The sequence below is a fragment of the Bos indicus x Bos taurus genome, chromosome 12, assembly GCF_003369695.1.
Source record: "Bos indicus x Bos taurus breed Angus x Brahman F1 hybrid chromosome 12, Bos_hybrid_MaternalHap_v2.0, whole genome shotgun sequence".
Lineage (NCBI taxonomy): Eukaryota > Metazoa > Chordata > Mammalia > Artiodactyla > Bovidae > Bos > Bos indicus x Bos taurus.
Window position 1 is genome coordinate 1,729,862 of NC_040087.1, and position 27,967 is coordinate 1,757,828.

The 27,967-nt window shown below is 40.9% G+C and overlaps 2 protein-coding genes across 4 annotated transcripts in view; one reads left to right on the forward strand and one right to left on the reverse strand.

Annotated features, from left to right (window-relative positions):
* Positions 1–24,159, reverse strand: part of TDRD3 (tudor domain containing 3) — a 226,752-nt gene extending 202,593 nt beyond the window's left edge. Inside the window, exon 1 of one of the 3 annotated variants that reach the window (XM_027557099.1) lies at positions 23,950–24,159. In XM_027557099.1, the coding sequence (XP_027412900.1) occupies positions 23,950–24,129 (180 nt within the window). In that variant the 5' untranslated portion in view covers positions 24,130–24,159. The remainder of the gene's footprint in view (positions 1–23,949) is intronic. The other 2 variants (XM_027557098.1, XM_027557100.1) reach the window with 2 other exon arrangements.
* Positions 23,039–27,761, forward strand: LOC113902163 (translation initiation factor IF-2-like). Its single transcript, XM_027557101.1, has 2 exons — positions 23,039–23,991; positions 24,623–27,761. Exons 1-2 carry the CDS (start codon positions 23,568–23,570, stop codon positions 24,856–24,858), a joined length of 660 nt encoding a protein of 219 aa, XP_027412902.1. The 5' UTR covers positions 23,039–23,567; the 3' UTR covers positions 24,859–27,761.
* The last annotated feature ends 206 nt before the right edge of the window (positions 27,762–27,967 follow it).

The window sequence follows — 27,967 nt, forward strand, 5'->3', positions numbered from 1 at the left end:
ATCGACTGATGCCATGGGACATGAGTTTGAACAAGCTCCAGGAGATGGTGAAGGACAGGGAAGCCTGGTCTGCTGCAGTCCATGGGATCGCAGAGTCAGACACAACTGAGAGACTGAACAATTAACAACACAGTATTAGAAATCCATATATGTACAGTTTTCACTGATAACAATCAGTTGTGAGAGTCCAGCCCTAGTATATAATAGGAAGAACTGCAAGTATTCATTGAGCATTCATAATACAACAAGCGATGTTCTTTAAAACTGTGTGTATTCACTCACCAATCCTCATAATTATGCTATGGGGTCAATGCCACAACCGGCACCATTTAACAGATGAGGAAACTGAGGCAGCAAGCAGTTGATCAAGATTACAGCTACTCAGTGGCAGAACCAGGACACACCCTGCCTCAAGAGACTAGGACTTCAGAACCCATACTCTTAAACACCAACCATACCACTTCATTATGGAGTAACTGAGAGTTCAATCCCTTGTTGGGAAACTAAGATCCAACAAGCCATGCAGAGCAGCCCCAAAAAAGTATAAGTCTAACTGAAGATCAAGGGTACACAGTAATGTTTTTCTAACTTTGTTTCCTCGGTAATTCCTCATGATAATCCAGTTTTGTGATTTAATTCTAATTAATTCCACTTAACTAATAATTCTAAAATAGACTTTTAACTACTCAAAACCATGTAATTTATTCATCTCAGTTTCAAACATCCAAACATGTACCTAGGCAGTATTTTCACAATTCAGACTCTCCGCTGACCTATTATTTTAAGGTACTTCAGTTCAGTTCAGTTCAGTCACTCAGTCGTGTCTGACTCTTTGCAACCCCATGAATCGCAGCACGCCAGGCCTCCCTGTCCATCACCAACACCCGAAATTTACACAAACTCATGTCCATCAAGTCGGTGATGCCATCCAGCCATCTTATCCTCTGTTATCCCCTTCTCCTCCTGCCCCCAATCTCTCCCAGCATCAGGGTCTTTTCCAATGAGTCAACTCTTCCCATGAGGTGGCCAAAGTATTGGAGTTTCAGCTTTAGCATCAGTCCTTCCAATGAACACCCAGGACTGACCTCCTTTGGAATGGACTGGTTGGACCTTCTTGCAGTCCAAGGGACTCTGAAGAGTCTTCTCCAACACCAGAGTTCAAAAGCATCAATTTTTCGGTGCTCAGCTTTCTTTATACTCCAACTCTCACATCCATACATGACCACTGGAAAAACCATAGCCTTGACTAGACAGACTTTTAATGGCAAAGTAATGTCTCTGCTTTTCAATATGCTATCTAGGATGGTCATAACTTTCCTTCCAAGGAGTAAGCGTCTTTTAATTTCATGGCTGCAGTCACCATCTGCAGAGATTTTGGAGCCCCAAAAAATAAAATCTGACACTGTTTCCACTGTTTCCCCATCTAATTCCCATGAAGTGATGAGACCGGATACCATGATCTTAGGTTTCTGAATGTTGAGATTTAAGCCAACTTTTTCACTCTCCACTTTCACTTTCATCAAGAGGCTTTTTAGTTCCTCTTCACTTTCTGCCATAAGGGTGGTGTCATCTGCATATCTGAGGTTATTGATATTTCTCCCAGCAATCTTGATTCCAGCTTATGCTTCCTCCAGCCCAGCATTTTTCATGATGTACTCTGCATAGAAGTTAAATAAGAAGGGTGACAATATACAGCCTTGACATACATACTGTACCATATCTTGAAGAATTTTGCACAGTTTGTTTTGATCCACACAGTCAAAGGCTTTGGCGTAGTCAATAAAGCAGAAATAGGTGTTTTTCTGGAACTCTCTTGCTTTTTCCATGATCCAGCGGATGTTGGCAATTTGATCTCTGGTTCCTCTGCCTTTTCTAAAACCAGCTTGAACATCTGGAAGTTCACAGTTCACGTATTGCTGAAGCCTGGCTTGGAGAATTTTGAGCATTACTTTACTAGCGTGTGAGATGAGTCCAATTGTACAGTAGTTCGAGCATTCTTTGGCATTGCCTTTCCTTGGGATTGGAATGAAAACTGACCTTTTCCAGTCCTGTGGCCACTGCTGAGTTTTCCAAATCTGCTGGCATATTGAGTGCAGCACTTTCACAGCATCATCTTTCAGGATTTGAAATAGCTCAACTGGAATTCCACTAGCTTTGTTCATAGTGATGCTTTCTAAGGCCCACTTGACTTCACATTCCAGGATGTCTGGCTCTAGGTGAGTGATCACACCATCAAGATTATCTGGGGTTGTGAAGATCTTTTTTGTACAGTTCTTCTGTGTATTCTTACCATTTCTTCTTAATATCTTCTGCTTCTTTTAGATCCATACCATTTCTGTCCTTTATCGAGCCCATCTTTGCATGAAATGTTCCCTTGGTATCTCTAATTTTCTTGAAGAGATCTCTAGTCTTTCCCATTCTGTTGTTTTCCTCTATTTCTTTGCATTGATCGCTGAGGAAGGCTTTCTTATCTCTCCTTCCTATTCTTTGGAACTCTGCATTCAGATGCTTATATCTTTCCTTTTCTCCTTTGCTTTTTGCTTCTTTTCTTTTCACAGCTATTTGTAAGGCCTCCTCAGACAGCCATTTTGTTTTTTTGCATTTCTTTTCCATGGGGATGGTCTTGATCCCTGTCTCCTGTACAATGTCACGAACTTCTGTCCATAGTTCCTCAGGACTCTGTCTAGCAGATCTAGTCCCTTAAATCTATTTCTCACTTCCACTGTATAATCATAAGGGATTTGATTTAGGTCATACCTGAATGGTCTACTGGTTTTCCCTATTTTCTTCAATTTAAGTTTGAATTAGGCAATAAGGAGTTCATAATCAGCCACAGTCAGCTCCCAGTCTTGTTTTTGCTGACTGTAGAGAGTTTCTCCATCTTTGGCTGCAAAGAATATAATTAATCTGATTTTGGTGTCGACCATCTGGTGATGTCCATGTGTAGAATCTTCTCTTGTGTTGTTGGAATGGTGTTTGCTATGACCAGTGCATTCTCTTGGCAAAACTCTATTAGCCTTTGTCCTGCTTCATTCTGTATTCCAAGCCTAAGTACTTGCCTGTATTTGCCTGTTACTCCAGGTGTTTCTTGACTTACTACTTTTGCATTCCTGTCCTGTATAATGAAAAGGACATCTTTTTTGGGTGTTAGTTCTAAAAGGTCTTGGAGGTCTTCATAGAACCGTTCAACTTCAGTTTCTTCAGAGGTACTGGTTGGGGCATAGGCTTGGATTACTGTGATATTGAATGGTTTGTCTTGGAAACAAACAGATCATTCTGTCATTCTTTAGACTGCATCCAAGTACTGCATTTCGGACTCTTTTGTTGACCATGATGGCTACTCCATCTCTTCTAAGGGATTCCTGCCCACAGTAGTAGAATGGTCATCTGAGTTAAATTCACCCATTCCATTCCATTTTAGTTCACTGATTCCTAAAATGTCGACATTCACTCTTGCCATCTCCTGTTAAGGTACTTAGATGGGAAAAATTGGTGCCACAGGGTAATATGAGGCAGGTCAAAACAGCAACAAGCATGCTGAATATAACAAAAACATTTACTCAAATATTAGGCTATTTTCCACTTTAAAAGTAAGCATCTTCAATACATAAAAATATACAATCATACATTTTTAAAATATACTCTTGCCTAAAGCATTAAAGCATTACCAACAACTATAAATAATTCAATTTACACAGAACATTACTGTGATAAGGTAAAATAATTTAAAAGACTACCAACAGTCCAATTCAACTTTATTTTTCATAAAAACATGTTGAGGCAAGAATAATTCAAACCATGTCAAGCAATGTTAGCTAATGTGATAATGACAGGTAAGTCTCATAACAAACAGTAAACTAATATTATTTCATATTAGTTGATAAATAAAAGTATAAGAAAGTTTAGAATACATTTGAAAGGTATTTCATAACAAACATGATCATCCTTCTTTGACATGCCATACTAGGTATTAGCAACATGATTAAACCAGGAAGGTGTACAATACCCTTTTATAAGCAAATAAAATTTTGTCTTTGGTAGAAAACTGAATGTAAGTGCAGCAAAAAGCAGCTAGGTATGTTTATCAACAAAGTTAAGAGTTACATTAGGTAATCACTTTGTAACAACAAGGATGTAGAAAAAGATATTAACAAGGGCACTGAAATTTCACTGTACTGGTATAGCAGTTAACTAGATATATATAATACTTTTATTATTTATCAATTTGTAATTACTTAAGAAACACCTAGATAATATATATGCTCATAAGGACTGCTGGTATATGTGTAACTAATTACATGAACAAGGGTAAAAAACAGTAAAAAAACAAAGAAAATAACCACAACCAGAAAAATCAAGACAAAAAACTCATCGGGGCAACCAAAATAAGGAAAGAGTACATGCCAATCCTGTAAAACTTCAAAATGAAGCAAGGAAAGAAGATTCTGATGATGGGTACTAGTCTACCCCAAAGTGAAACTGAAGTCATGTCCCACTCTGAGCCACCTCATGGACTGTAGTCTCCTCCATCCAAGGGATTTTCCAGGCAAGAATACTGAAGTGGGTTGCCATTTCCTTCTCCAGGATATCTTCCTGACCCAGTGATCAAACCCGGGGTCTCCAGCATTGCAGGCAGACTCTTTACCATCTGAACCATCAGGGCAGTCTACCCCAATCCTCCCCCAAAAGCTCAACTGAGCAAAGAAGTCAAATAAACACAACCCTGAAGAAATCTCATTATTACTCAAAATTGAGAGTGGCACAGACTGAGGAATCAGCAGGCAACAGAAAAAGATCATGGTAAACCCATAGGATTAGGAGTCCCTTTATACCAACTCAGGCTCCCAGCTCAGGCAGAAAGAGCCACTGAAACTGGATACTGAGAAGGAGCCTATTTCACGTGCTTTGTGTTCTAACTAGTAACATATACATGGTCTTTTTCCGTGTTCATAATTTAAATAATAAAAGAGCAACGTGTGCTTGGTGGACTGGGAGCCTACGCCAATCCTGACTAGGTAAGTGCCTAAATGCATACTTCTTTGCCTCATCAAAGGCCCTAGAATAAATTACAATCTCATCATCCTAACACCTTGTTAACCAGGGACCTGGAGCTAACAATTAATTCTAAAATATCAAAAAGACAAATAAGAATTAGTGGTTTATCTCATAAAATATCTAATGTATGAGAAAATAATTAGGACTTAGGACAAACATATACTGACTTAATGAGCTTTTGAAAATAGTTCTATTAATATTGCTTTGAAAGAGAACATTTCAAAGCCCCTACAGAAGCAGTTGGTTGTTCCAAGCAAAAAAAATTTATCAACATATTTCAAACTTTACATCTAACTAAATACAAATACATACTTGTAACTATATTTTTATATTCAGTTAGAAATAAGTATCAATAGAGAAATATTTGTGTAACAGATCATTGCCTGTACTCCTGTGGAGATTACATTTGTCATAAAATTGCTAGGGCTGTTTTTTTCATTTTACAACATTCATTTCAGAAACTACAATTTTCTATTCTACAAAAAACTTGAAGAAATTTAATGTCCCTTGAAAACACAAAAACTATACGATGAAAGATACCAAGAATAATTAAGGTGATGCTAACATTCATTCCACAAGCATTTAAGTGCCTATTGTATACCTTTCCCTTGGACTGCAAGGAGATCCAACCAGTCCATTCTGAAGGAGATCAGCCCTGGGATTTCTTTGGAAGGAATAATACTAAAGCTGAAACTCCAGTACTTTGGCCACCTCATGCGAAGAGTTGACTCATTGGAAAAGACCTTGATGCTGGGAGGGATTGGGGGCAGGAGGAGAAGGGGACGACAGAGGATGAGATGGCTGGATGGCATCACTGACTCGATGGATGTGAGTCTGGGTGAACTCCGGGAGTTAGTGATGGACAGGAAGGCCTGGCATGCTGCGATTCATGGGGTCGCAAAGAGTCAGACATGACTGAGCGACTGAACTGAATTGTATACCTTACATCCTGCTAAATGCTAGGAATACTACAGAAATATGAATAGACTTGATCCTCACCTCACAGGAGCTTACAAAACAACAACTCAAACTATTTCAACTAATTAGAAAAGCCAAATATTTATTTAGTTTGACTCTAAAATCAAAATATATTTAAGAGAAAAAGGTAAAATTATTTCATTAACTTTATCATGATTATCTCTCTCTCAAAACAATACTTGAAGAGAATCAATTCCAATATTCATTATAAAATGTTGGGTAAATTTATTTAGCAACTTTTCCCATCAATATTCATGTTTGCTATTTCATATTAGATAGTTTTCAAATTTCTCAAGGTCCTGCTTAGAAATTTCGCAAAATAAAAATGTCTTTCCTTAACATCTTCACTTTATATTCATGATAGATTGTCTTCTGAAAAGTTGCAACTGAGTTTTATTTGCAGTTTATATTTAAAGGAGTTTTGGGGGATTTGGGAAGAATTTTTTTAAATGACGTTCAGATAACTTAAATTTATAAAGTATGTCTTAAAAACTGCTCTAAAACTATAATACCAGCAAGTCAATAAACTAATGCTAACCTAATCAAATAATTTGTCACAGAACTCTTAGAGATTATATCCATTTTCTCTTCTTGAAAAGTCAATGACTTCTTATGCTTTCCCTCCTCTGGCTGCTCCTTAAAGGCTTATTTTCTAAAAATGCTGAAATTCCTCACTGCTTGAAACTAGCCTCTTCCTACTCAAAGACCGGTCTTTAGATCATAGATCACTGCTGTCTTAGAGAAAATATAATGCAAGTCACATATGTAATTTGAAATTTTCTAGTAACCATATTTTAAAAAGTAAAGGGAAATAGGTAAAATTAATATTAATAATATATTTAACACAACATACTGAAAATATTATTTCAATATGCAAACAATATAAAAATTGGAGATATTTACATTCCATTTTTGTACTGGCTTTCAAACTCAGTGTGTATTTTATCTTCACATCACATCTGAATTTGGACTAGACCCATTTCAATTGTTCAGCAGCCACACACGGCTAATGCCTGCTATATTGGACAGTGCAGCCTGGATCTCATCCATGCACTGCTTCACCTTGAACTATACTCAGATGACCGCAAATGTATATCTTTAACTCAGTCTTCTCTTCTGAGTTCAAGATTAGTATTTTCTAATGTCCAAATGGCATCTTATTTTAGATGATTCAAAGGCACCTCACACTCAAATAATGTCCAACTTCAATTCATGATTCATCCCTCAAAAATGTGGTCCTCTTCTAACAGTTCCTGTCTAACTGTACTGTATTCAACTCAGGTATACAAGCCAGAAACCAAGAAATCAAACCCTTGACACTTCCTTTTCTCTCACTCCCATATCCAATTCATCAAAAAGTTCTGTTTATTTTACCCCGTAAATATCTCTCAAATCAACCTACTGCTCTCTACCTCAGTCATCACCACCAATCTATTTACTCCTGCCTAATGGCAACCCACTCCAGTACTCTTGCCTGGAAAATCCCATGGATGGAGGGGCCTGGTAGGCTACAGTCCATGGGGTAGCGAAGAGTCAGACACGACTGAGCAACTTCACTTTCACTTTTCACTTTCATGCACTGGAGAAGGAAATGGCAACCCACTCCAGTATTCTTGCCTGGAGAATCCCAGGGACAGGAGCCTGGTGGGCTGCCGTCTATGGGGTCACACAGAGTCGGACACGACTGACGTTACTTAGCAGCAGCAGCAGCTCCAATCCATTTTCTTCAATGCAAGGATACCTCAAAACATAATGAAGATGTAGCCCCTACTTCAACCCTCCCTTCACCTAATAAAACTTTTCAACTGATTTCTATTGCTTAAAAATAAAAACAGAACTTACTGTGACCTATGAGGCCCAAGATACTTGATCTAGTCCCTGGGTATCTCCCAGCCCAATCTCACTACACCGCCTCTCTGTCTCACCCCCATTAATACTGGTACCTCATTTCTTGGTACTAAATCATACTTCCTACTGTCATATAGTCTTCACCTATGCTGCTTTCCCATTCAGTTCAGTTCAGTCACTCAGTCATGTCCAACTCTTTGCAACTCCGTCCAACTCCCGGAGCTTGCTCAAATTCATGTCCATTGAGTCAGTGATGCATACAACTATCTCATCCTTTGTCATCTCCTTCTCCTCCTGCCTTCAGTCTTTCTCAGCATCAGGGTCTTTTCCAGTGAGTCAGTTCTTCTTATCAGGTGGCCAAAGTATTGGAGTTTCAGCTTCAGCATCAGTCCTTCCAATGAATATTCAGGACCGATCTCCTTTAGGATGGACTGGTTGGATCTCCCTGCAGTCCAAAGGACTCTCAAGAATCTTCTCCAGCACCACAGTTCAAAAGCATCTATTCCTCAGTGCTCAGCCTTCTTTATGATCCAACTCTCACATCCATACATTACTACTGGAAAACCATAGCTTTGACTAGACAGACCTTTGTCGGCAAAGTAATGTCTCTGCTTTTGAATATGCTGTCTAAGTAGGTCATAGTTTTTCTTCCAAGGAGCAAGCGTCTTTTAATTTCATGGCTGTGGTCACTATCTGCAGTGATTTTGCAGCCCAAGAAAATAAAGTCTGTCACTGTTTCCAATGTTTCTCCATCTATTTGCCATGAAGTGAACTTGGTCAAATTCCCACTTATCAGGTCTCAGGGAAGCATGCTCTGATCACCATGAAGACACCAAATTTCGCTTTTATGGAGTCATGTCCTTTCTCCTCTCTAGTATATTCTACCAATGCAGTATGTTTGAATATGCAGTTAATGGATTTCTTCCCATAAACTACCTCTGATTATACTACTACAGCAAAGTGCCTGCCACAACAAGATGTTCAATAATTATTTGTTAAATGAGTACATCAAGGAATCTGCCCTGTTTTTGTTCCCAAAGACTAGATACCATATTGAGTTGGCATATATAACATACCCTCCTTATACATCACTAGTTCTGGAAAACATTCCAGACTTTCTAAGTGTGGGTTAACTGTTCTCAACAACACCCTGGAAGCAAAATACCAGGATATAACATGTTCAAATTCTGTCCTGTACATCATTCTAACAACAAACACAGTGCCTTATGTAGAAGAAGCATAAATATTTACTACTTGTATTTTATTATACACATTGCTGCTGCTGCTGCTGCTGCTGCTGCTAAGTCGCTTCAGTCGTGTCCGACCCCATAGATGGCAGCCCACCAGGCTCCCCCATCCCTGGGATTCTCCAGGCAAGAACACTGGAATGGATTGCCATTTCCTTCTCCAATGCATGAAAGTGAAAAGTGAAAGTGAAGTTGCTCAGTCGTGTCCGACTCTTAGCGACCCCATGGACTGGAGCCCACCAGGCTCCTCCATCCATGGGATTTTCCAGGCAAGAGTATCAGAGTCGGGTGCCATTGCCTTCTCCGATTATACACATTACTATTGCTGTTTAGTCATGAGTCATGTCTGACTCTTTTGCAGACTCAGGGACTACAATCTGTCAGGATCCTCTGCCCATGGGATTTCCCAGGCAAGAACACTGGAGTGGGTTGCCATTTCCTTCTCCAACACAATACTACAGGGTTACATACCTTCCTGAATTAATGCATTAAATTTACTTCTTGTTACAAAGATGTCATACATTCAGTAGCACTATACTGAGATTAAAATAGCTACTGTCTCCACATAAAAGGGTGTAAAACTGAAAAATGCATGAGCAGTACTCACATATGTCACACCCATGAGCATGGGTGTAACCCATGCAGGGGTTACAGTACTAAGGCACATGTATGCTCTGTCCAGCCCTAGAGTATAGTGTGGTTCTTTCCTCTTTCTCTACCTGACCTGTGAGTATCTGCTGTGAGTATCTTTGATTTACTTTATTATTTTATCACCACACACTTCTGCTCTCTTCTCTGCTTTTGTCATTTTATGACTTCACAAATGTTCTCAAATTTTACGTGAAAAATTTTACATTGCTAAATATGCAGTCTGCCTATTCTAAAAATTATACAGAAGTAAACTGCTCTTCAGCTAGTTCTAGATCCTATACCTTTCAAAAAGTCAGAATTTCTAGATAGACAGGATTTAACATGGTAAGTCAAGATGCTAATGTTCTTCTTTTGTCAAAAAGAGAAAGCATAAGCCAAAAAAAGATATAGTTATATTTTTATGGTTCTTAAATGTTACTATGCAATTTTTACTTGATCTAGCAAATGCTGCTGCATGAGGAGAAAATTACTTTCAACTTGCTGAGGTAGCAAGTTTATTTTTATACCCCCTTTATGCTTGAGGCAGTCAAGTCTACAGGCAGTTGAAACTAGATTTATAGGTTATTCACCAAAAAAATTACTGCAAATAGCACCTTCAAACCTGAAAACTTAAGTAGTTTAACAGAATACACAGTCATTATTGGCATTTTACAGAAGCAACCAGGTAATACACGGTAATACATAACATATTTTGAGACAGAAGGTCAACAACACTTATTACATTTCGACATTATAATTTCACAAACAACATAAACCAAAGACACAGCCTCTAAGCCTCCTCCATCAGAGGGCAGACAAAAGAAGCAAGAAGAACCGCAATTCCACAGCGACTAAAACAAAACCCCATTACAGAAAATTAATCAGCATGAAAAAGTGGAAAGTTACATCCCAGATGAAGTAAAGTCAAAGTCACTCAGTCGTGTTCCACTCTTTGTGACCCCATGGACTATACAGTCCACAGAATTCTCCAGGCCAGAATACTGAAGGGGGTAGCCTTTCCCTTCTCCAGGGGATCTTCCAAACCCCAGGTATCAAACCCAGGTCTCCCATATTGAGGGCAGATTCTTTACCAGCTGAGCCACAAGAGAAGCCCAAGAATACTGGAGTGGGTAGCCTATCCCTTCTCCAATGCAGCTTCCTGATCCAGGAATCGAAACTGGGTCTCCTGCATTGTAGGTGGATTCTTTACCAACTGAGCTATCAGGGCTTCCCAGATGAAGGAACAAGATAAAACCTCAGAAAAACAACTTAATGAAGTGGAGACAGGCAACCTTCCAGAAAAAGAATTCAGAATAATGATAGTGAATATGATTTATGATCTCAGAAAAAGAAAGGAAGCAATGATTGAGACAATGCAAGAAATGTTTACCAAAGACCTATAAGAACTGAAGAACAGAGATGAATAATACACTAGAAGGAATTCACAACAGAATAACGAAGGCAGAAGCACAGATAAATAACCCAGAGGACAGACTGGTGGAAATCACTGCCACAGAACAGAATATAGAAAAAAAGAATGAAAAGAGATGAAGACAGCCTAAGAGACCTCTTGGACAACATTAACCACATGAACATTCACATTATAGGGGTCCCAGGAGGAGAAGAGAGAGAGAAAGGACCTGAGAAAATGTTTAAGGAGATAATAGCTGAAAAATTCCCTAACATGGGAAAGAAAATAATCAACCAAGTCCAGGAAGCACAGAGAGTCCCAGGAAGGATAAACCCAAGGAAAAACACACCAAGACACACAGTGATAAAACTGATAAAAATAAAAGACCGAAATAAAATATTAACAGTAACAAGGGAAAAGCGACAAATAACATACAAGGGAACTCCCGTCAGGTTATCAGTGGATTTCTCAACAGAAACTCTACAAGTCAGAAGGGAATGGCATGACGTATTTAAAGTGATGAGAGGGAAGAATCTACAATCAAGAATACTCTACCCAGCAAAACTCTACTTCAGATTTGATGGAGAAACCAAAAGCTTTCCAGACAAGCAAAAGTTTAAGAGAATTCAGCATTACCAAACCAGCTTTACAACAAATGCTAAAGAACTTCTCTAGGCAGAAAACAAGAGAGGGAAAAGTCCAACCTACAGAGTGAAGGGAAAGCTGTGAAGTCATGTCTGACTCTTTGCAACCAAGTGGACTATACAGTGCACGGAATTCTCCAGGCCAGGATACTGGAGTGGGTAGCCTTTCCCTTCTCCAGGGGATATTCCCAACCCCAGGGATCAAACCCAGGTCTCCCACATTGCAGGCTGATTCTTTACCAGCTAAGCCACACAGGAAGCCCAAGAATATTGGAGTGGGTAGTGTATCCCTTCTCCAGCAGATCTTCCCAAACCAGGAATAGAACTGGGGTCTCCTGTATCTCAGGCAGATTCTTTACCAACTGAGTTATCAGGGAAGCCCTGCTGCTGCTGCTGCTGCTGCTGCTGCTGCTGCTGCTAAGTCGCATCAGTCATATCCAACTCTGTGCGACCCCATAGACAGCAGCCCACAAGACTCCCCCGTCCCTGGGATTCTCCAGGCAAGAACACTGGAGTGGGTTGCCATTTCCTTATCCAATGCATGAAAGTGAAAAGTGAAAGTGAAGTCGCTCAGTCATGTCTGACTCAGCAACCCCATGGACTGCAGCCTACCAGGCTCCTCTGTCCATGGGATTTTCCAGGCAAGAGTACTGGAGTGGGTTGCCATTGCCTTAAACCCAAAACAATTTAAAAAACAGCAACAGGATCATCAGTTCAGGTCAGTTCAGTCACTCAGTCGTGTCAGACTCCTTGCAACCCCATTGACTGCAGCACACCAGGCCTCCCTGTCCATCACCAACTGCCGGAGCTTACACAAATTCATGTCCATTGAGTCGGTGATGCTATCCAACCATCTCATCCTCTGTTGTCCCCTTCTCCTCCTGCCTTCAATCCTTCCCAGCATCAGGGAAAATAGGATCATACATGTTGGTAATTACCTTAAATGTAAATAGATTAAATGCACCAAGCAAAAAACATAGACTGGCTGAGCAAATGAAAACATGGGCATGTATGCTGCTTAATCCCCCAAATTATATGTAATTATTTTATATCGTTAGGTTAATCACATTCTCATTATGGCTTGCAATGGTAATAATCTTTTATTTTTTGTCTGGCTATTGATTGTGGGCTTCCCTGGTGGCTCAGATGGTAAAGCATCTACCTGCAATGTGGAAGTACCAGATTCGATCCCTGGGTTGGGAAGATCTCCTGGAGAAGGAAATGGCAACCCACTCCAGTACTCTTGCCTGGAAAATTCCATGGACAGAGGAGCCTGGTGGGCTGCAGTCCATGGGGTCACAAAGGGTTGGGCATGACTGAGCAACTAACACTTCACTTCACTATTGTGATTACATAACTATTACTCACTTAATACCATTGTATCATGATTGGTTAACAGGAAAATTATAGAATTCTGTATCACCAAAACTACCATTTAATAGAAAACCTGTAATCACTTTTTAAAATCCAGATGCATATCAGAATTACCTTGGAACTTTTTGAAAAATACAAATGTCCATGTACTGCTCTTTTTTTTCCCCCTAAGAGCTCCAGATATATTTCTAATGAGCAGCCATGTTTAAAAACAACTGGACTATAGGAGGATCTTTTACCTTTATCTAGTTTGTTTCACTTTTTCTATTTCATATTCAGTGCTTTCATTTCATTCAGTTTATGTTTTCTAGTTTCTCCATCTTTTTTTTTTTTTTTCCGAGGTTCTTTCCCAAGTCTTTATCAAGCACAGCAGAAAAGTTTTTGCATACATACATATGCTGCTACTGCTGCTAAGTCGCTTCAGTCATGTCCAACTCCGTGCGACCCCATAGATGGCAGCCCACCAGGCTCCTCCGTCCCTGGGATTCTCCAGGCAAGAATACTGGAGTGGGATGCCATTTCCTTATCAAGCACAGCAGAAAAGCTTTTGCATACATACATACATATATATATATATATATATATATATATATATATAATATGTATTATATTTTAGAAAACTTATGAATTTTTGCCTAACTAAAAAATGTATGATGTTTTGATTCCACTTATTTTACTTAGTATGAATAAAAGGCTAGATTTCTAATTTAACAAAACAGATATGCAACAAGAAACAAAGATTTACTGTATAGCTCCAGGAACTATAGTCGATATTTTGTAAAAAATTTATAGTGGAAAATAATTTCAAAAATAATACATGTATATGTATAAATAAATCACACGCAAAAAAGAAGTCTACTTTTGAAATTTAGTAATGTTTATCTTTATGCCAATTTTTCTAAATGTCCTATGGACCTCTAATAACAACATATGAGATAGAAAATTTTTAAGTATATTTGTGTAGGATATGATTGATATAAATTAATTAAATATAAATCTATTAAATGTAAATTAATGACATCATTCAAGATGCTCCTATTCTTTTTTCTGCATTTGACAAAATATTCTCAGAGAAATGCTAATTTGTCTATGATTATATATTTTTTCCCTTATATTTCTTTTGATTTTTGCTTTATGTATCTTTGTTATTAAGGTGTCTAATGGTTTATGATGTCTACCTCCTATGTGAATGGTACCTATCATTAAAAATATTCATCTTTTTAAAAAAAGACACTTTATACAGATTTAAAAAATGGTAAAGTATTTTAAAATTTTAGAAAATAAAAAAAAATCCTGCACTAAGCATACAACCTTATAAAGAACTATCAAAATTCTTTACAAAGACACCTATATCTAAGAGCTATGCTGGAATAATGCTGTGCTGTGCTGTGCTTCGTCGTTCAGGGTTGTCCAATTCTTTGCAATCCCATGGACTGTAGCCTGCCAGGCTCCTCTGTCCATGGGATTCTCTAGGCAAGAATATTGGAGTGGGTTGCCATGCCCTCCTCCAGGAGATCTTCCCAACCCAGGGATCGAACTCAGGTCTCCCAATTTGCCAACAGATTCTTTACCATCTGAGCCACCAAGGAAGCACGAGGGACCAAAACTTATGATACCCTTTGCATAAACTCTTATGCTTGACTATTACCAAGAGTATATTATATGCAGGTATAGTTATTTTTATGATGCTACAAAGATCATTCCTGACTTGAAAATTGAGCTCATTCACCAGCAATCTCCTGGGAAATAGGTGTGTCTCTCAGGAAAAAAAAAAAAAAACACAAACAAGAAAAATGCAAGAGTAGCTACTGAACAAGAATTTGACTTATTTGGTCTTGATATGCTTTGGAGGAAGTTTCTAAGTGATAGGATGTAAAAGGAAGCTCTCTACCTGTGGATAGGTCAAAAGCTAGGAATTCCAAATTCCAGCAAAATGTCCTGAAATTGTTCCACCTCTTTGCTCTTTGGAGCCACTATCTCAAAGCAACACAAGGAATAATAGACCAGGCTTCTCAACACAAGAGAGCCTTTACTTTATAATCTATACTGACATTGTGCTTTTATTCCTCTACTTATCCCATAAATAAATACTCTCCTCTAGTATTGTCTTGGGAAAGACATTTATACTTGTAGCCTTTCTTATTCAAAGGTGAAATCAAGGGAATGAAGTCTGGTATACCCCTGGGCCAGAAGATAGCAGTTTGGGGGTAGCACCAGTAACCAAGGAAAGAGAACTCCAAAAGGGAAGTGAAATTCAAGGGGGTCAAGATAAGAAGATGACCTTTGTATTCATCCTCTCTTTTCCCTCCAACTCTGCCCTACCCAAACAAAACACCTCAAAGCACAACCAAGATAAACTTTGGATGTTAGAAACCTGGGGTTTCTAAGAAAATACGTCTTTTTTCAGAATAAAATGGAAATGCATTATTTCTAATGATTATTTATGGTGTTTTGAACTCAAAACTTCTGGATAAGTCAAATATATGAAAATAATGCCTTACTTTTTCAGATATTCTTAGATTCCAAAATACAGAATTCACCAGATTTTTACATAAGTCCAATCAGTAATTAGGTGAACCACCAAAAGGTAAAGGTTTCTTTGATTTCCAACAGCATCACTCCTCAGAATAAGCATCAATCTTTCCCAGAGAAGAAAGCAAATTTACATATCAAAAAATGGCTAAATCCAATTCTCAATTTTAAAATGTGTTCTACTTGATCAACAATTTAAATTAAATGTGCTCACCAGGACTTAATGAAAATCAGTACTGAATATTTATTCCGAATATTTATTCTGAATATTATTCTGAATATTTAGGCTCTTTTCATTCTGTCCCTTATATCTCTGAGTAAATTATTGATGCCAGTGTTTCAGCTTCTTGATCTGCACACTGAGGGAGTTAAGCTATACAATCACTAATTCTATATAAAAAGAAAAAATATCTTTTTCCAAAATAAATACAGATGATTATATTCCCTTAACATGTTTCTATTTTTAAAAGAGTTCTCATGAATGATAAGACTTGGGTTCTAGTTTTCACTTCAAGGTTTAGCTTTGTGATCCTGACCAGACTTTTTAAACTTTTCTCACTTTATACAGTTCAATTTGGGTTTTTGCCCCCAATAAATACATTACTCTGTTAATTTAAAAAAAAAAAAAAAAAAGAAGAAAGAAAGAAAAATCTGAAAGGCTGATTCTTTCTTTAAAAAATAAGCCAAAAGTTAGGTGAAAGTGAAAGTCGCTAAACCTGACTCTTTGCAAACCCATGAACTATACAGACCATGGAATTCTCCAGTCCAGAACACTGGAGTGGGTAGCCTTTCCCTTCTCCAGGGAATCTTCCCAACCCAGAGATCAAACCCAGGTCTCCCACACTGTGGGCAGATTCTTTACCAGCTGAGCCACAAGGGAAGCCCAAGAATACTGGAGTGGGTAGCCTATCCTTTCTCCGGCGTATCTTCCCAACACAGGAATTGAACCAGAGTCTCCTGCATTGCAGATGGATTCTTTACCAACTGAGCTATCAGGGAAGCCCATAACATACCTACCATAAAAGGTAGGTTGGAGTACATAAGTTCCCCTTAAAGAAACCTCAAGAGAAACAAAGAGACGTAAATCTGTCCATTCAGACAAAGGTAGTCAAATGTCTTCTCTCAGTACTCGTTCTATGCATATAAGTAAGCATTACAGAACACCAAGGTACAATTTCACAGTATTCCAAGTCTATGCCCCAATCATTAATGTTGAAGAAGCTGAATGGTTCTATGATGAACTACAAGACCTTCTAGAACTAATACCAAAAAAAAGATGTCCTTTTCATCCTGGGCGACTGGAATGCAAAAGTATGAAGAGATACCTGGCATAACAGACAAGTTTGGCCCTGGGGTACAGAATGAAGCAGGGCAAAGACTAACAGAGTTAGCCAAGAGAATGCACTGGTCATAGCAAACACCCTCTTCCAACAACACAAGAGATGATGCAACATGTGGACATCACCAGAAGGTGAATAACTAAACCAGATTGATTATATTCTTTGCAGCCACAATGAAGAAGCTCTATACAGTCAGCAAAAACAAGAACAGGAGCTAACTATGGCTCAGATCATGAACTCCTTATTGCAAACTTCAGACTTAAGTAGGGAAAACCACTCAGGTACGATCTAAATCAAATCCCTTATGGTTATACAGTGGAAGTGACAAATAGATCCAAGGGATTAGATCTGATAGAGGACCTGAGGAACTATGGACGGAGGCAGTGATCAAGACAATCCCCAAAATAAAGAAATGCAAAAAGGCAAAATGGTTGTCTGAGAAAGCCTTACAAATAGCTGAGAAGAGAAGAGACACTAAAGGCAAGGAGAAAAGGAAAGATATACCCATCTGAATGCAGAGTTTCAAAGAATAGCAAGGAGAGATAAGAAAGCCTTCCTCAGCGATCAACACAAAGAAATATAGGAAAACAAGAGAATGGGAAAGACTAGAGATCTCTTCAACAAAATTAGGGATACCAAGGGAACATTCCATGCAAAGATGGGCACAATAAAGAACAGAAATGGTATGGACCTAACAGAAGCAGAAGATATTAAGAGGTGGCAAGAATACACAGAACTACACAAAAAAGATCTTACTGACAAAGATAACCATAATGGTGTGCTCAGTCACATAGAGCCAGACATTCTGGAGTGTGAAGTCAAGTGGGCCTTAGGAACCATCACTACCAACAAAGCTAGTGGAGGTGATGGAATTCCAGTTGAGCTATTTCAAATCCTGAAAGATGATGCTGTGAAAGTACTGCACTCAATATGCCAGCAAATTTGGAAAATTCAGCAGTGGCCACAGGACTGGAAAAGGTCAGTTTTCACTCCAATCCCATAGAAAGGCAATGCTAAAGAATGTTCAAACTACCGCACAACTGCACTCATCTTACATATTAGCAAAGTAATGCTCAAAATCCTTCAACAGTACGTGAACCACGAACTTTCAGATGTTCAACTCGGCTTTAGAAAAGGCAGAGGAACCAGAGATCAAATTGCCAAAATCTGTTGAATCATAGAAAAAGCAAGAGAGTTCCAGAAAACCATCTACTTCTACTTCTTTGCCCACACTGAAGTCTTTGACTGTATGGATCACAATAAACAGTGGAAAATTCTTGAAGCAATGGGAATACCAGACCACCTTACCTGCCTCCTAAGAAATCTGTATGCTAGTTAAGAAGCAACAGTTAGAACCAGACATGGAACAACGGACTGGTTCCAAACTGGGAAAAAAGTATGTCAAGGCTGTATATTCTCACCCCGCTTATTTAACTTCTATGCAGAGTACATCATACAAAATGCCAGGCTGGAGGAAGCATAAGCTGGAATCAAGATTGCAGGGAGAAATATCAATAACCTCAGATATGGAGATGACACCACCCTTATGGCAGAAAGCAAAGAGGAACTAAAGCGCCTCTTTTTGAAAGTGAAAGAGGAGAGTGAAAATGCTGGCTTAAAACTCAACACTCAAAAAACTAAAATCATGGCATCCAGGCCCATCACTTCATGGCAAATAGATGGGGAAACAATGAAAACAGTGACAGACTTTATTTTGGAGGGCTCCAAAATCACTGCAAATGGTGACTGCAGCTATGAAATTAAAAGACACTTGCTCCTTGGAAGGAAAGCTATGCTATGCTAAGTCCCTTCAGTCGTGTCCGACTCTGTGTGACCCCACAGATGGCATCCCACCAGGCTCCCCCATCCCTGGGATTCTCCAGGCAAGAACACTACAGTGGGTTGCCATTTCCTTCTCCAGTGCAAAGTGAAAAGTGAAAATGAAGTCATTCAGTCGCGTCCGACTCTTAGCGACCCCATGGACTGCAGCCTACCAGGCTCCTCCGTCCATGGGATTTTCCAGGCAAGAGTACTAAGCAATGACCAACTTAGACAGTATATTAACAAACAGAGACATTTCTTTGCCAACAAAGGTGCATCTAGTAAAAACTATGGTTTTTCCAAGAGTCATGCATGGATGTGAGAGATGGACTATAAAGAAAGCTGAGCACCAAAGAATTGATGCTTTTGAACTGCGGTGTTACAGAAGACTTTTGAGAGTCCCTTGGACTGCAAGGAGACCCAACCAGTCAATCCTAAAGGAAATCAGTCCTGAATATTCATTGGAAGGACTGATGCTGAAGCTGAAACTCCAGTACTTTGGCCACCTGATGTGAAGAGTGGACTAACTGGAAAACACCCTGATGCTGGGAAAGACTGAAGACAGAAGGAGGAGACGGCAGAGGATGAGATGGTTGGATGGCATCACTGACTGGATGGACATGAGTTTGAGCAAACTCGGAGAGTTGGTGATGGACAGGGAAGCTTGGTGTGCTGCAGTCCATGGGGTCCTTAGAGTCAAACATGACTGAGCAACTTAAATCAACTGAAGGTATAATTTTATGCAGTATTTAAACATTGTCACTATACTAGAGTAGTTCCTGAAACTTTTAAGTTGAAATCAGCAAAACCTAGCACTTTCTGTGCTACTAGCCACAAAGAAAAAAAAAAAATTATTGTAGTCTGCCAGGGTGGCTGCTATTGGGAGTTTTATTTTAAAATACTGGCTTTTTGTGGGAATTATAATGACGATTAAGGGCTTAAAAGAAAAAAATATATATGTGCTGAAAAAAAATAACATAAAGTGGAATAGATCAAGACCATCTGCACCTCCTGAAGATCAAAATTTCAGAAACATAAATTACTCAGCACTAAACAATGGCAACCCACTTCAGTTGCTCTTGCCTGGAAAATCCCACGGACGGAGGAGCCTGGTAGGCTGCAGTCCATGGGGTCACTAACAGTCGGACACCACTGATCGACTTCACTTTCACTTTTCACTTTCATGCATTGGAGAAGGGAATGGCAACTCACTCCAGTGTTCTTGCCTGGAGAATCCCAGGAATGGGGGAGCCTGGTGGGCTTCTGTCTATGGGGTCGCAGAGAGTCAGACATGACTGAAGTGACTGAAGTGACTTCACTGAAGTGAAGTAGCAAACACTTCTCAAACCTACTATTTTAGATGAGACTGACAGAATAGATAATAATAGTTGAAGTGTTTTAGCATCTACTTCTTTTGAGGTCCTACAAGTAATTAAGTGAAGAGACTGAGTACTTAAAAAAAAAAAAAAAATGGTTTTGTCAGTGACAAGACAGAATCCCAAGAGTCATAGGAAACTCGAGATGTCAGAACTGGATGAGCTGGTCAAAGCAGCTCTATGGCCAGAAATTCTCCTTCCAGTACTCTTCTCTAGGTATACCTTTGAGATTCCGTATATTAACATAATAAATCTCTACTTAAATATAAGATCTAATACATGCCAACTATAAGCCTAAGACATCCTCCTGTCTTCTTCACAAGTCTCATGAGTTCAAAACTCACCAGGAATCACCCCCAAACTCGTAGGAAGATAGTCTTATTAGCCTCACCTATTACTCCTGAAAGATGATGCTGTCAAAGTGCTGCACTCAATATGCCAGCAAATTTGGAAAACTCAGCAGTGGCCACAGGACTGGAAAAGGTCAGTTTTCATTCCAATCCCAAAGAAAGGCAATGCCAAAGAATGCTCTAACTACTGCACAATTAAACTCATCTCACACGCTAGTAAAGTAATGCTCAAAATTCTCCAAGCCAGGCTTCAGCAATATGTGAACCGTGAACTTCCTGATGTTCAAGCTGGTTTTAGAAAAGGCAGAGGAACCAGAGATCAAATTGCTAACATCCGCTGGATCATGGAAAAAGCAAGAGAGTTCCAGAAAAACATCGAGTTCTGCTTTATTGACTATGCCAAAGCCTTTGACTGTGTGGATCACAATAAACTGTGGAAAATTCTGAAAGAGATGGGAATACCAGACCACCTGACCTGCCTCTTGAGAAATCTGTATGCAGGTCAGGAAGCAAGAGTTAGAACTGGACATGAACAACAGACTGGTTCCAAATAGGAAAAGCAGTACATCAAGGCTGTATATTGTCACCCTGCTTATTTAACTTCTATGCAGAGTACATCATGAGAAATGCTGGACTGGAAGAAACACAAGCTGGAATCAAGATTGCCAGGAGAAATATCAATAACCTCAGATATGCAGATGACACCACCTTTATGGCAGAAAGTGAAGAGGAACTAAAAAGCCTCTTGATGAAGGTGAAAGTGGAGAGTGAAAAAGTTGGCTTAAAGCTCAACATTCAGAAAACGAAGATCATGGCATCCGGTCCCATCACTTCATGGGAAACAGATGGGGAAACAGTGTCAGACTTTCTTTTTCTGGGCTCCAAAATCACTGCAGATGGTGACTGCAGCCATGAAATTAAAAGACGCTTACTCCTTGGAAGGAAAGTTATGACCAACCTAGATAGCATATTCAAAAGCAGAGACATTACTTGGCCAACAAAGGTCCGTCTAGTCAAGGCTATGGTTTTTCCAGTGGTCATGTATGGATGTGAGAGTTGGACTGTGAAGAAGGCTGAGCACCGAAGAATTAATGCTTTTGAACTGTGGTGTTGGAGAAGACTCTTGAAGAGTCCCTTGGACTGCAAGGAAATCCAACCAGTCCATTCTGAAGGAGATCAGCCCTGGGATTTCTTTGGAAGGAATGATGCTAAAGCTGAAACTCCAGTACTTTGGCCACCTCATGGGAAGAGTTGACTCATTGGAAAAGACTCTGATGCTGGGAGGGATTGGGGGCAAGAGGAGAAGGGGACAACAGAGGATGAGATGGCTGGATGGCATCACTGACTCGATGGACGTGAGTCTCAATGAACTCCGGGAGTTGGTGATGGACATGGAGGCCTGGCGTGCTGTGATTCATGGGGTCGCCAAGAGTCGGACACGATTGAGCGACTGATCTGATCTGATCTGATTACTTCTGCCTTTATGAATCCCTGCCATTCAAAAGCAGCAGTTTGGAGTAAGAAACATGTAAAGAGAGCAAATGTCACAAAATAACATTACTGAGGATTTATAATAAAATAAAGACAAGAAAAATGCTAAGCTGGGGTAGAGACCCTGGTTAGAGAATTCTGACTGTCAGGGGCACTGCCATCCAAGGTCAATTTTACCAGGTTTTACTAAGAATCTACAATATTTCCCACCATTCCATATATACAGAAACATAAGATGGTGTTTAACCACATTTAAGGATCTTAAATAAGAGTCCAAAGAACAATTTAGTATGTGTTTGAACCAAAATAAGGATACTAGTCTTTCTGACACGGGTGGCATCATCACGCTGGATAGCAGACAAAAGACTGTAAATGAATTCACACAAGTAGTTTGAAGAACTAAGGCTCACTAAGAATGGGGGACAACTCAAATAGAAGAGTGATACAAGATTATTCAAGACAACACTGTGAGGTGAAGAATCTGAATGTATAAAGTTAGAACAACAAAAGTAAAACTGAAAAAAAAAAAGTGACTTTTTAAGCTACAGTTTGTTATGGTAATGCTGTTTTATGCAAAAGCTGTAAGAACACGAACAGTTAAAAGCACCAGAGTTGGAACCAGACCCCTGTCCTCAGCATTCAACTCTATCACTTTCCAGTTATGTCATTTTTTTTTTTAAGTTACTTAACAATTCTCTGCTTTAATCTGTACACCTCTAAAATGAGATATCTGTGGAGCCAGGAGCAGCGTCTTCAAAACACAGGTGTTACAGTACTCTAACCAAAAATTTTATTCATAAAATCAAATCCATCCTTTAGACACTCGTAGGCTGCACAATCTGGCCACTAACTTTTAAGGTCTTACTCTTCATTGGACACCCTTCTACTTCCAGGAACCATAGGGATTTAATGTCAGTACTTTAAGCCAATAAGCTCTTTCCTACCTCCCCTTGCCTTATCTCCAGCGGCTCTGTATCCAGAAAACCTTTTCCTCACCAGACTTCCAAGTCCACTTCTCTAGGAAATCAACTTTCCTTCCTCTCCAATTCCATACCACATTTGCCTGCACCTCTGTACAGTTTACCACAATTCCCCCTGTTTGTGTGTTTGCTGTTTTAATGCCTCCTTCTCCTAGCGCTAAGACAGCGAGCAGGGGCAAATCTTTTTCAACCTCCTTGCCACCTTTCATCCCAGACTGTGCCTATGCAGGCCTGGAAAAGCATTAGGAAATAAAGCTATATGTTTATATCCCTCATGGCCGAAGTTCCAGAAACTGCTTACTTTCGTATATTTTGTTTGTTTTCATCCTAAAATCTTGACATAAAGCGTCCTTAAAAATCAGAACACCGTCATCCTTTCAAGAAAAGTTCTAGGGAGCATCCACCCGAGTCTCCAGTGCGGGCATTCTCAGCCTCAGAAGTTGTGTGCGCCGCAGAGGATGGCTATCCCCGCTCCGTGCTGTACTTGGGAATGAGGGGGCGCGGGCGCGGGCCCGGCGCTCGCCCAGCTCTGCCGCGCTCGGTTCCCCAGCCCTCGCCTCCCCTCGTCCCGCCGCGGCAGCGCCGTGGGAACACCCGGGCCTGCACCGCCGCCCGCCCCGCGTCCTCGGCCTCCCTGCGGCCCGCCGCCCGCCTCCCGGGGCCCAGGCCGCGCCACCGCCTCGCAGGGAGCCGGGGGACTCTCTCGGCTCCGCGCGGCGCCGGGGGCGGAGCCGGCCGGGGGGCCCCGGGAGAGGCCAGGGCACGCGGCGCCTCTGCCTACCCCGACACGCACCCAGCGCCCCCGGCCCCGGCCCCGGCCCCGGCCTCCTCGGGCCCGGCCCGCACCCGCGGCCGGGAGACCCGCCACTTACCAACCCGCCCGGGACAGCGCCGCTCCGGGAGCCTCGGCCATGGTAGCTGCTTATGCCGGGATGCTGGGGGGCTCGGCTAGGGGGCTGGGGGAGGCCTGCTACTTGAGACCCCCCAAAAAAAGAAAGAAAAAGAAAAAAGAAAAGAAAAAAACTCCTCCGGTCGGCTCTGCGACTGGGCATGCTCAGTGCGGCGGGCGCTTCCGCGTGCGGGTTCCGCTCGCCGCGTTTTCCGAGCGGCCGCGGGGGCCGGCCCGGCGTGCGGCTGCGAGCCCGTCGCGCTCCGGGGGCGGCGGTGCGCGGAGGACGGGCCGAGGCCGGTCTGTCAGCGCGGCCTCGCGGCGGAGGGCCGGCTGCACGTCGCCAGGCTCACTTTCCCGAGCTTCACGCCGTGGAGACCCGTGGGGCGGTCCTCTGTGCGGCAGAAAAGAAGCCTGCGTTCCCAGCGCGCACAGGCGGCCGCCTCCCGAGGGCAGAGCTGAGGCGCTAGGCGGCGGGAAGGCGCTGCCAGCTAGGCTCTGAGGCGGCCGCGTTTCCTACAGTGAAGCTCAAAGGGACAGTGTTCCCGACCCACTCTACACGGGAGAAAAGCTACTTTCTTATAACGATTCCTTCCCCTTTTCCATCTGCCCGGGTGCAGAGAAAACAATATAATCGAATTTTTTCTATTCCGCAGAGTCAAATCGGACTGTCCAGGTCCCGCGCTACAATGAAAGTGAATGCGTGCACCCAAGAAGACCTGCACCTAAGGGATGTGGGAACTCGGGGAGCTGTGTTGTGCTTGTCTCTCACGCTATTCTCCCACCGGGCCCGTGCAGGCCCCGGCGCGGCGCTGTGACGTCGGCGCGGGTACTGCCAGGCCTAGTTCCCGCCCACCCCGTGCCGGTGCCCTGCTCCGGCTCTCCGGGCTGAAACGAGGGGCGGGTCCGGAATGTGCATGCGCGGCGACGGCGCCGAGCGGCGCGGGAGACGTTCCAACGGGATTGGGCGGCCGAGACTCACACCAGCCAATCAAAGGAGCAGGCGGAAGGGGCTGTGGGACCGGGAGATACTCTAGAGTTGTCCCTGCCTTCCACCGTCGTTTCCTGCGGCCGCTGAGGAGAAAGGTTCTTCTGAGTGGCGCTGGTCCAAGCTGTGAAGTCCGGCGGGGAGACTGTTAAAACCTTCAGCCCTATAACCGGAGCTACCTCATCTGTTTCATCATCACCAACATGAACTTAGAGCAGAGTCTGTGAAACCCGGCAGAGCCACACCTGAGACTGAGGAGGAAACCGACTCTCACAGAAAGAGGGGGATAATTACAGAGTGAAGCTAAAATTCCTTAATTTTGTTTTCATTTTAACTGACCTATTTCGTTTGGGCTTCCCAAAAGTCATAGTTTTAAAATCACGATATGTTGCTTAACTGGGATGCTGTTGAAATGTGTGCCCAAGCACATTGCTTAGTTACTGATTTTAATGAAACATATTTTGAAGCAGTTTTAGAATTGTATACAATGTTTGGGCGAGACGTATTATATCTGTGTATTTCTATTTATAGGCACCATTCAAAATATCCCTCGTGGCGTCCCTTGTGGCTCAGCTGGTAAAGAATCTGACGGCAATGCCGGAGACGTGGATTCGATCCCTGGATTGGGGAGATTTCCCTGGAGAAGGAAAAGGTTACCCATTTCAGTATTCTGGCCCGGAGAATTCCATGGACTGTATAGTCTATGGGGTCGCGAAGAGTCACACAGGACTGAGCGACATCCACTTCAAAATATCCTGGAGTCAGGAGAAGATTTACCATTTTGAAGGTGAATAGATGACTCAAAGGGCTTCCCTGATAGCTCAGTTGGTAAAGAATCTGCCTGCAATGCAGGATCTAACCCCCAGTTAGATTCCCGTGTAGGGAAGATGCCCTGGCGAAGGGATAGGCTACCCACTCCAGAATTCTTGGGCTTCCCTTATGGCTCAACTGGTAAAGAATCCGCCCGCAATGTGGGAGACCTGGGTTCGATCCCTGGTTTGGAAAGAAACCCTGGATGATGGAAAGGCTACCTACTCCGGTATTCTGGCCTGGCGAATTCCATGGACTGTATAGTCCATGGGGTCGCAAAGAGTGAGACAGAACTGAGCGACTTTCTCTTTCACATAGATGAATCAAAATTAAATGGCTGATAATTTTTGTTGGTTGTGAAACAGAATTTTCTCTTCTTCAGTCGCTAAGTCCTGTCCTCAACTCTTTGTGGTCCTGTGGACTGCAGCACATTGGGCTTCCCTGTTCCTTACTGTCTCAGGGAGTTTACTCAAATTAATGTCCTGTGAGTTTGTGAAGCTGCCTAATGATGTCATGCTCTGCTACCCTCTTCTCTTGCCTTCAGTCTTTCACAGCATCGGAGTCTTTTCCACTGAGTCTGCTCTTCCATCAGGTAGTCAAAATGTGAAACTAATATGTTGTCCCAATCAGAATTCTTCACTGGCTAAATATATGGTTTCATGTGCAGTGTATACAATAAGAATTTACCATTGTGTGGTACTTAACAATAACTTTATTAAAATTCTCCATAAAACATTAAATTCTCTTATGGTAAGAAATGCTTAAAGAATGGATTGAAGATTCCCACTGGAGGAATTTGAGATAATATAAGCCTCAAAAAAAGTAATTGGAATAATTGAATTTAAAAATTGGGTAAAGAAAATGCATGAATTTAAAAGTGCCAGTAGAAATAAATAAAGGGAAGGATGAAAACTTTTCTTTCATAGAAATACCAGAGAGTAAATGTACAACAAAAAATAGAATTAGAAAATCACCATTTTGCAAATCAGTCACAATTGATTCAGACTGGAGAATGCCAAAAGTCACTGGGTGAAAGATAGTAGGAGTACAGGATGTTCACTCGGTGTCAAAGTATCAAGTTGTTAAAGTATCAAAAGTCTGTTTTTCCCTTATTATAAAAGGGAAAAACATACCTGTATGTTAAAAAAAAAGTGACTGCTTTAAATAAGTAATCAAGGCTAATCAATAATGGGACAATCAGATGTTATGTGCTTACTGATACAGTGCAATCAGAAATACACATCATATGACAAATATTCTCGAAAAAGTTGTTAACCCCGAATTTGAGTGAACTTCTAGATCCCTATCTAAACCTCCACCACCAGCCCTCCAGGCATATTTGGGCATGTATAGAGACATTTTGGTTGTTATAACCTGGTGGGAACAGGAAAATATTAAACATCCTGCAATACACGAGATAGCTACCTGATCCAAGATGTCAGTAGTGCCAAGGCTGAGATACATAGGGAATTTAACAAGTAAAACATAAGGAAACAGGCAGATAAAACTGGAATCTGGCATCTTGTACAAGAAACCTGGCAGGGACTGTACAAATGTAATTTAACTTTTACATTTGTGAAAATGTAATTTTTTAAAAAAGAATTCTTCCAGATTAAAAACAATAAAAAGGCATGACAACAACATGCAATCATGGATTTAAAAAGAATCAGGGGAAGGAACAGGAGAGATTTTGTAGCCAAATGGACAAATTTCAATATGGACTAGATACTGGATAGTATAATGTAATTATAATTTTCTTAGATATGATAAAGTCCTTAATATAAGAAACTTTATGTCAAATATTTATGGCTGAAAAGCTGTGGTGTTTATAACCACGTGTGTGTGTGTGTGTGTGTGTGTGTGTGCATGCTATGAAAGAAGGTAAATGTGGCAAAATGTTTAAGATGGAATCTAATTGGAGGGTCCAGTGCTCATTATATATTTTTTTAAATTTTTGCTAAGTTTAAAGCTTTTCAAAATAAAAATTTAAGGGAAAAGCATGGAATATACTCATTTCTTTCACATCAAGAATTAGGATTATGCTCTATATACATAAGTTAATGCCATGTGATATGGTAGGAGGTGACTAGACAAAAAAATTAGATTTCCATTTTTAATAAGATGAATCATTGATTTACAGAAAATATAAAGTCTACAATGAGCTGAAAGCTGGAGAAGAGCCTAAAGAAGACAGAAGAGCTAT